The 10,463-nt window shown below is 38.8% G+C and overlaps 1 protein-coding gene across 1 annotated transcript in view; it reads left to right on the top strand.

Moving 5' to 3' along the window:
• CPM (carboxypeptidase M) overlaps positions 1–7,974 on the top strand; it is a 74,456-nt gene extending 66,482 nt beyond the window's left edge. Inside the window, exons 8-9 of the mRNA XM_012642073.1 lie at positions 4,210–4,358; positions 6,571–7,974. Coding sequence (XP_012497527.1) covers positions 4,210–4,358; positions 6,571–6,813 — 392 coding nt within the window. The 3' untranslated portion in view covers positions 6,814–7,974. The remainder of the gene's footprint in view (positions 1–4,209; positions 4,359–6,570) is intronic.
• The last annotated feature ends 2,489 nt before the right edge of the window (positions 7,975–10,463 follow it).

Genomic DNA, 10,463 nt, shown 5'->3' with positions numbered 1-10,463 from the left:
GCAGGGGCCTGGGTGGAACCCAAGCTGTTTTGTCATCTGGCCATGTTTGAAATCTTGAGCAAGCGCTTGTCTGAACCTCAGTTTAATCAACTGAAAGTTGGGAGTAATAGCATTTGCCCTGCCTCACACCAGCCTGTCTAAGGCTCCACTGGGGTTATTCTTTCAATTGGAACTCACTGTATGCTGTGCAGTAAGGTGTAGGAAAAAATTAAAATAAGTTTAAAAAACTCACCAGGCCTCAATCTAAACTAGGGCCACTTGGTACCATGTAGTCCTGCTTAGAAGATGACTTACTAGCTTTGGGTTGGGGTGTCTGCAGACACTACGGCCAAGGTGGCAAAGGAGGGCAAGTCTGGATTCCAGGGGCCTAGAATGTCCTGCTTGTTCCCCTCTCTGGGGAATGTTACCTGCTGCTGCCCTATCTCTCCCCTGGACTCTTTGAAGTAGGTCTGAACCCAGAGGTCTGGGGAATAGCTCACAGCACCCAGAAACCTGAGCAACCTGCACCTGAGTGAATCTGTTATGTGCTGAGTTCCAGAAGCCTGTGGGAATCTGAGTCCCAGAAGCCACCTATTGGGATGCAGAATTCTAGTTTTCGCAGGGACTTTTCATTCATGAAGCTCTAATACATTTCTAAGGGGAAAAGAGCTTTACATTTCTCCCCCGTATCTCCAGATGTGGCCATAGAATTTAAGTCTGTTTTATGTCTTCTCTTTTGTGTATTATCTGAGCATCTTTCAAGATTGTTTTTGTTCCCCTGATATAACAGTGCTGGCTCTGTCTGCATCTCTTGGTGTCTATTGGTCTTTTTTCAGTGTTTCAACTTCAGCATGTAGAGATAAATCATATTTTCTGGTAAAACAATTACTTCCCTCTAAGTGAAAGGTTTGGTGATATGTGGAAAAAATATTGTAAAGACATATTTGAGGCTAAGGAAACCTTTCATTTGGCTGGTGGGAGGGATTTTCCTTTGAATAGAGAGTCCACTTTTAAGCGTGGTCTGTTGTGCTCAGTAACAGAGTGGTGTTCAGATACCCTGGGCTTCCACAACTGGAAGAACTGCCTTCAGGTTTAGGTGAGGGTCACATGGAAACAAGTCTTTGGGTTTTTAGAGGATGGTAAGTGAGCATCAAACTGGAATATAAAGACTTTAAGAAATTCTCTCAAATACAGTTTATTCCTCCTTTTCCCATATTTAAGGATAGGCAGAGAACCTTTTAAAAGTTTAATTAGAACCTTTGTTCAGTTGTGGCACATACTGAATTGTGTTAGTCTATTTTGCATTGCTATAAAGGAATACCTGAGGCTGGGTCATTTATAAAGAAAAGAGGTTTATTTGGCTCACAGTTCTGCAGACTGTGCAAGAAGTATGGGGCCAACATCTGCTTCTGGTGAGGGCTTCAGGGAGCTTCCTTCCAATCAAGGTGGAAGGTGAAGGGGAAGCAGGCCTGTCGCAGGGTGAGAGAGGAGCAAGAGAGGGAGGAGGGGTTGTCAGGCTCTTTTAAGCAACCAGCTCTCCCGTGAACTACTAAAGCAAGAATTCACTGATTATCACAGGGAGGGCACCGAGCCATTCATGAGGGATCTGGCCCCATGACCCAAACACCTCCCACTGGGCCCCACATCCAGATTTCAACATGATATTTGGAGGGGCCAAACATCCAAACCATATCACTGACACACGAGTGTTGTGTGGGTACCTAAGGCCATCCGAAATCACTGTTCATGCCACTGTCAAAAAAGTCAAGTCTGTTCTGTTAAAGTATAGCCACTTCTAGCCAAGAGGAAATTTGCAAATTTTTTATAAGGTACCATGACATTCCTTTTCTTGATGTCTTCTCCCACCTACTCATTACTAGTATCCTGAATTCTATTTCAACATTATCTTAGATGTTAAAGGATGGTGCAGTATCAGTTTCAAAGATAGTTTTGCTTTATTTTTTATGCATTTGGTTTTCTTTAATTTAATTGGTTTTGGGGAAGCCGATGAAAAAGACAAAAGATGCCAACAGACATACCACCAGCCACCACAAGCTATCTTGCTCAAATGTGTGGATTTTCTAAGTGGTGGGAAAACTGTAAGCAAGCTCAGAGCCTTGGAGAAGGAAAATACATGCTTCTTCCTTCACGTATCCCTGCTCCTGTGGAACAAGATTGAATTGAGATTGCAGAAACTCATCTAATATCTCTGTCTCAACTCCAAACTTATATAACCAATCTCTCTTTTCCCTCACATAGTTTTTTTAATCCAAATAAGAGGAAAGAAAAGGATGAATATTTGTTGATCCTTCTGTTTTGTGTTACTTGCATTTAATCTTCCAGCCATCCTGGATGGTGGCACATATTATCCCCATTTTATAGGTGATGAGATTGAGGCTTGGGAATGTTTAGTGACTTGGGAGCTTTGATTCAAACTGAGACCTAACTGGTCTCACTGAGCTGTGATGATTGGTATATGCTATGTTTGTCTAATATATCAATGGACCTCCTAAGAAGGGCACAATGTAAATAGCTCTTCAAAAATAATGCCACTGAAACCCAATGAATAAATGCACAATCAGGTTAGCAAATTATTACTAATAGTTTATGGTTAGATACTACCTAAAGATCAAAAGGATACATACCAAACAGTAGGAATGGAACTTTTTTTAAAAAAAGAGACAGAAGCCAAAGACGAAGGAACAAATTATATGAAAACAGAGGTTTACATAGTTACATTGAGAAAGTGAAAAGGAAATACGGCATTTAATAATTCCTTTTCTCGGCCAGGCTTGGTGGCTCATGCCTGTAATCCTAGCACTCTGGGAAGCTCCTTGAGCTTAAGAGTTCAAGAACAGCCTGAGCAAGGGTGAGACCCCGTCTTTACCAAAAATAGAAAAAATTAGCCAGGAGTGGTGGCAGTATCTGTAGTCCCAGCTAATTGGGAGGCCGAGGCAGGAGGATCACTTGAGCCCAGGAGTTGGAGGCTGCAGCGAGGTGTGATGATGACACGGCACTCTACCCAGGGCGACAGAGCAAGACTCTGTCTCAAAAAAAAAAAATCATTTTCTGGAGAAAAAAAAAAAATGAAGAGTCAGGAATTAGGAAAGAAAGTAAAAGGCAACTCAAGTCAGGTAGAAATTTGCTTAATGTTCAAGATAAAGATTATATTGCTAAATATCAAAATTTTATTTTTTATTTTAACTTTTTCTGGGGGAAACTAATATGTGCCTCATATTTTTATGTCCTTATAAGTAATTATTGAGTATAATTGTTTAAGGATAGTTCAAAGTCATCTTAGCATTGTAGACTCTTCTTTCTCATTTATGTCATTGGGCTTAGGTGGCTTTACCTTAAACTAACATGATTTGTCACTGGACTAAACAAACTAGAATGTGAAATGTAGCATTTAAAATAAGAAGAGTCTTAAAATATAAATGGCCTTTAAAAATTGTACAGCTGAAGTTTCAAGGTAGTGGGGTACAGTATGACGGGTTCCACGTGGGCTGTGGAGACTATTATGGGTTCACAGCCAGGCAGTGCCCCTTCGGTGGCTGTGTGAGCTTGAGAAGGCTATTTTAGTAATGCAAAGCCTTAGTTTTCTCATCTGTAAAAGCATGGTAGTAATCAATAACATAGAGTTGATCTGAGGATTGAATGAGAAAATGCACATCAAGCACTTAGCATAGAGCCTGGAACATACTGAGTGCTCAGTAATTACTGGCTGCCGTTATTGGTCAGCTGACTCCAGGCTTCCAAGCAACCTTGTGATTACAATTTAGCTTCCCATGTAGTTTCACCACAAGACAAAACTGTTGAGTCCCTTGCATAGGTAAGTATCCTGTTGTCAATTAACACATGGACGCTGTTTTCATTTAGGATCTTACAGAATCTACCCAATGGTAATGTTGCAGTAAAGTTTGGTGACTGCGTAAACAACTCAGAAATGACAGGAGTGGATCTTAGATTGTCATCTGTGTTCTCTCACTTTGATAATATATGCTATTTATGAAATATTCAACAACAAACAAATTTCAGCTGTAAAACAGATTAGTAGCTTGACTGTATTTTAAGTTACATCAAAAATAAGTTTACCTTCCCTTCTCTAACACTTTATTAACTCAAAATAGCTAATAAATATTGGGCATATTTTTCTGAAATATATACAAGAATCTTTTTCATATACCATAAACTGTGGTATTTATATTTAATTTTCTTTTCATCTTACAGGTGTAAAGGGTCAAGTTTTTGATCAGAATGGAAATCCATTGCCCAATGTAATTGTTGAAGTCCAAGACAGAAAACATATCTGCCCCTATAGAACCAACAAATTCGGAGAGTATTATCTCCTTCTCTTGCCTGGATCCTATATAATAAATGTAAGTATGTAACACTAGTTATTGTTATTAAAATACTATAGAACTCACAATACTTACCCACAAGGAATCTGAAATAAGTCTAGAAGGCCCAAAAATAGATACATCAGGACAGAAGGAAAGGATAGTGTCAGAATTGCAATTGACAGGGGCTTGGGGAAGGTGGAAATGATAGGAGCAAACCAGAAAAATTCGTGTTTTTTTCCCAGCTGGCAATTATTTTTTTTAAATAGCCGAATCCTATTTCTTGTGATATCTTTATGATTCAAAAATGCAACTTTATTAATAAGGAGAATACTTAAGCAATGTAGGAAAAGTACTTCCCAGCTTCATGGAATACCGTTTAACACCCATTCCAAGAAACATAATTTCTACTATAAAAAATGGATTAGGGGCCGGGCGCCGTGGCTTACGCCTGTAATCCTAGCACTCTGGAAGGCTGAGGTGGGCGGATTGTTTGAGCTCAGGAGTTCGAGACCAGCCTGAGCAAGAGTGAGACCCCGTCTCTGCTAAAAAAAAAAATAGAAAGAAATTATCTGGACAACTAAAAATATATAAAAAAATTACCCGGGCGTGGTGGCACATGCCTGTAGTCCCAGCTACTCAGGAGGCTGGGGCAGGAGGATCACTTGAGCCCAGGAGTTTGAGGTTGCTGTGAGCTAGGCTAATGCCATGGCACTCACTCTAGCCAGGGCAACAGAGTGAGACTCTGTCTCAAAAATAAAAAAAAAAATGAATTAGGACAAGTTCCTTGGAATTCATTATAAGTGAAATTTGATTCACAAATTTTATCACTGTATTAAGCAAGTGATAGACATGTTTTGCGCCCTGTTTTCAATCAATGCAAATAAAATTTCAGTTTTTAATTCTATTTTGATGCATATTTGAGTCATTTTATCATAGGAGAAGAGGATATGTACTAATTTGAGCCTGAGTAGGTTTATGTGAATGAACTAAATGCATACTGATTCAATTGGCCAGATTAGGCCTCTTTCTCTTTGCTGAGACTTTCTCTGAGAAATTCAATATTCTTCTACTTTACTTAGTGAATCTGATGCCAGCCACAGTAGTCATTCTGTACAGAGCTACTCCTTTGGAGAAGGTAGTCATCTCTTCTGTAGTAAAAAATAACTTGGTATTTCATTATTTCATCTTTAGGACATAAGCTCTATGGCTTATCCCCTTAGTGCCTGGCAGGAGGGCTCATCAATTGCTAATCCTCTTCTTGGGAACTTCCACTCTTACTGAGAAGATGGATAGAGCTTGAAACACCTCAACTCACTGTGAATCTTTGCCTACAAAGCCCTTTATTTTTCTTCTATTTATTGTGATATTTCCATTCTATGGGGAAAAAAGAGTTTTCCATCTACTGAATCTAAATTATTTTTATGCAGCCCCATACATAAGCCACACCTTTATAGAATAAAGTTATGAATTGTTCATTTCCCATTACTTAGACTACCACAGTGTGTGTTGACCATAGGTGTTAGTTCTGGGACGAGATTCGAAGGTAAGACTGTGGAAGCTGAAATGAACGGCTAAAACACGGGCCGGTGAATGGTTATGTCAATGTCATTCCCCCATCCTTCGCCCTCCCCACCATACACAATGAAAGCATTGCTCAGTGGACATCGCCTATAGTAAGTTTAGCATTCGTCTTATTTTTCCTGATTGTTTCTACCACCAAAAAACCAAATCTAGCTGAAGATTCCGACTCATGTGAACAAAACTGGTAAAATCAGGGCTTTTTAAGGAAACAATAGACTTGTACACTTAAATCAGCAAAGAAAATGGAGTAAATTGAGGAAATAATTCTACTTATAAATAATCTTGGAATATCCAATGAAGATGTTAAGTACAGACATGGGACAAAGGGAAACAGCTAATGCTTTACCTTTGCACTCCATGAAAATGTTGGTGGCAGAATCCTTCTGCTGCCTCTTTCTCCTGACTTCTATCCTCAGATAAGGTACCTGTCTCTGTCTTTATTTCATGTTGTAATTCTTGGCAACAACATTAACAACAATGGTCTCTATCAACAGGCATTGGGTAACCCGGTGGTCAGGACCAAATCTGGTACTAGCCCAGGAGGCCTGGCAGATTGTGACAAGCTTTGCACAAAGGCTGCGTTTTAGTGGTGGATATCAGTGTTTTCAGAGTTGGCACCATGAAACATCTGAAATCACTCATACAATTGTTTCTTGTTTCTTCTCAGGTTACAGTTCCTGGACATGATCCACACCTCACAAAGGTGGTTATTCCAGAGAAATCCCAGAATTTCAGTGCTCTTAAAAAGGATATTCGACTTCCAGTCCAAGGGCAATTGGATTCTATCCAAGTATCAAATCTTTCATGCCCAATGATTCCTCTATACAGAAATTTGCCAAGCCGCTCAGTGGCAACAAAGCCTAGTTTGTTCTTATTTTTAGTGACTCTTTTGCACATATTTTTCAAATAAAGTAAAATGTGAAACTCAACCCCCGTCACCTCATGGAATCAGGGATTACTCACTCCAGGTTACTGCAGCCCTAACTCCCTCTAGTGGGACCTCGGCTGGACAAACTCCATGGTCTTCCTGAAGAAGAGAAATGGATATTTCCAAATCCTGCAATACATTATATGTGGTGATAATGAAAGGAATGATTCAGTCTTGATGATGAACAGGAGACACCTACCTAGCAAGTACTGCTTATTTACACTTAAATTAATCTTGAAGTAGCCTTAGAATTTTTAAGAAGTGAAACCTGAGAATCAAAAAAGAAGTTCCTGCAAGAAAAAAATGAGCTAATTTTGTATACAAAGAGCCAGATGAATATAAGCAATAAAGATGAACATTTATTGATCACCTACTATGTACAGGACCTTGCCATGAGTGCTACATGTGGAGAGATAGTAAGTGTCATATATGATTATTTCTCCACGAAGGGAGAAATAATCATAGGACTGGGAATAGTTGTGTAAATGTTCTAATGAGAGAAAATAGGCAACCATGTCTCAGTGGCCCAAGAAAATACAGGCCTGATGGGATGTGTCTGCAGAGCCCCAAAGCAACAGGTCAATCAGGTAAGTCTCTCTCTCTCCCTCCAGAGCCCTGACCCTGCCTGTCTGCACCTGGGTGCCACAGTCCTCTGTCATGCTGACGACCCCCACAGGTGCAGCTCATGTCTCTCCTGCGCCGCTGCAACGGCTTTCTCGGCCTCTCGCTCCCAGCCTTCTCCTCTTCAAGTCCGTCCTCCACACAGCCCTGGGGAAGGGGAGCTGTTGGAAACAAAAATTGGCAACTGCTTGTATTACTAGTTCATCAAAAAATAGCATGCTGTTTGTGTCCCCTGTATCTGGAATGCCAGCCTGACTCACTACATTTCCTTTTTCACGCCTGTTAAAACTCAGTGCTGGAATCAACTCCACTAGGAGGCCTTGGCTGACCATCGTCCCATTCAATTCCATTCCACTCCTCCCGGGCATTCTGGGGTTAGGGGCCCTTCCTCTTTGTCCCCAGAGTAAACTGGTTATCTCTGTTATTGGATTTACAACCCCGTGCTGTGATCTTCTACTACCATATGTGCCTTCTCTCGTAGAGCATGAGCCCTTTAAGGCCAAGTCTATTAATTTGTTTGAAAATTTCATTTTTATACCCTCAGAGTCTAGAAAATGGTAGGTACTAGATGAATGAATGAATAAGGGGTTCCAGAAACCTGTTACTCCTAGTCCCTACCAGAAACTGTCCAGGGCTTTGAGTCATTTATGAAACTAGGTCTTATGCTTTGGCAATCTTCAGCTCATTGGTAACACTGACAGAAGAGTGTTTTCATGTACGTAATCAAGAAGTTCCACATACATTGCTTTTACTAGACCTTGAATTTATCCTAAGGTTGGTGGTAAAGGTATTATGTTACCTATTAACAGCACTATAAACTACCTTTTTTTTTAAATCGGAAAACAAAATTTTTGCCATTAGTACTCAATTTGAAGTATTAATAGTTTTCAAGTTCTCCGCTATGAGAGTTACCCTATCTTAAAACATTACATGTAAGAATTAAGGGGGGGGGGGGTGCTCATTAAACAGAAAAAACAATAGCAACTCTGGCAGGCAGATTTCTAAGCCTGTGTATCACTCACGGAAAGTGAATTGTCTTGGTTCTTACTTTAAATGGAAAGTTCAAAGGATCCAGAAATAAAACCCTACTGGGCTTGTACATGTGACTGCTTGAGAACCATAAAGGACTGAGTGAAAATATGGGCATTTAGGGGGCGTTTTCGTGACAAGCTTATTCTACGTGTACAAAATCATACATGTTAATATAAACAGAATTTGCAGTCTTTTTTTAAACCACTTATAAAATCTGATAATAACCTGAGTATCTCGATCATTTTTATTTAAATAAGCAGTACTTTATTGTAGACTTGAAAGTATGTGTTAATATTAATATAATATTGCAGAAAATGATTTTGGCATATTACAAATGAAAGCATATAAAACTAAACTTGATTTGCCATCATCCCCCAAACAATTTTTTCAACTGGGCATTCTGAGCTCTAACTTTTCCTTTAGGATAGCAGTTTTTGAAGGGACATGAACTAAAATCTGAATTGGTTCATGAGCCTGAATGTAAATTTCTTATTGAAATAATGTTTTAAAATCAGACATTTGTAACAGAGTCAAACATAAAATCATTTAAAGACTAAACAAAACAGAACCATAGCATTCTGACTGTGGCCAGACCAGGTCCCCAAACCTCCCTGCCTAACACCCTTCCTGCTGCTCCCCACCCTCTGAGACTGGTGGCTATGTTCCTTGAGCTCCAAGTTTGGGTATAATTCCTTTTAGAGAGAAACCAACATAATAAAAGTTTCAAATGATAATTAGAACGCAGGAGCCCTGGGTTCTAATCCAGCGCACATTCAGTTTCTTTGTCTGTAAAATGAAGATCCCTGCTTATCAGTGATTCTGTGACTGTTAGGAACAGTGGTAGGATCTGTCACATTTTTGGTACCATTTTTGGTGCTTGTCCCAGTGGAGGGAGGATAGTTAACACTCAGGTTGATAAATATTTTGAAGGTAGTATAATACACCTTATTAGAGACCAAATCTGTTGCCTCAGATACAAACAGAAGTGACCTGAAAACTGAAACAATGGTTAGCTAGAATGGCCATCTAATATTTAAGGAAATTTTCATAAAGTATTATAACATAGCTTTTTCTCATGTACCTATTCAAATTTTGGTAAATGTTAACATGAATAAATCTAAATAGTGGGGAAAATTTTAGAAAAATGTTAAGTCCCTGCAGGTAAATGTCAGTGTTGATTTTGGTGCTTAATTTATCACATTCAGACTTGAACTATTGGATGTATCAGAAATGATAAAAGCCTCTTCTCAACATTTTTGAAAGTCTTTCTAAGAAATCAATGTTGTGTTTTGTTCCAGAAGCAAATTTGCATTTATGATCTGTTTCTAAAAATGGTATGAGTTAGCACTATGTTTAGAAACTAAAAATATCTGGTACTGGGCTGGAAATATATTTTCCTACGAAATCCAGAAAAAATAAGCATAGCACATTGTCTTACCACAACAAGATAAGTTGCCTATTGAGCAGTTTGGTTGTTATTCTATATGATAACAATACAGTTGATGTTTATTTTATGACAGATACTTATATTTTCCTCATGACTTTAGATGGGAAAAGGGGAGAAAATAATGATGGCCAGACTGGTTAAACAGCACCAAATTTCACAATACTCTACCTAAAATAGAAGTTTGGGTTTGTTATAGACTTTATGTTATACCAACTAAGAAGCAGATATTATACTGTATTGCTCACAGACCATTTTTTCATACTTTAGCATATGAACTACTCCACAGCCTTTTATAGATGTTTCATAGCAGATTTTACAAGTTTTCTCGGTGACTTTCTTTTGTAATGTAATTAAGAATTTATTAAAATGCACAAGTTGTTGAAGACTGTAAAGTTTATTGGGGAGGGGCCACAACTACCTCTTAGTTTAGTAAATTTAGAACATTTCTGATTCTCAATAAAGAACTAATTATTCATAAAATAATGAATGCTGTTTCCTTCTATTATATTACCTTGAAAATGATACTTATACA

The sequence above is a fragment of the Propithecus coquereli genome, unplaced genomic scaffold (genome assembly GCF_000956105.1).
Source record: "Propithecus coquereli isolate 6110/MARCELLA unplaced genomic scaffold, Pcoq_1.0 Scaffold172, whole genome shotgun sequence".
Classification (NCBI taxonomy): domain Eukaryota; kingdom Metazoa; phylum Chordata; class Mammalia; order Primates; family Indriidae; genus Propithecus; species Propithecus coquereli.
The sequence above is the reverse complement of the archived record's forward strand: the minus strand, read 5'-3'. Positions and strand labels throughout refer to the sequence as shown.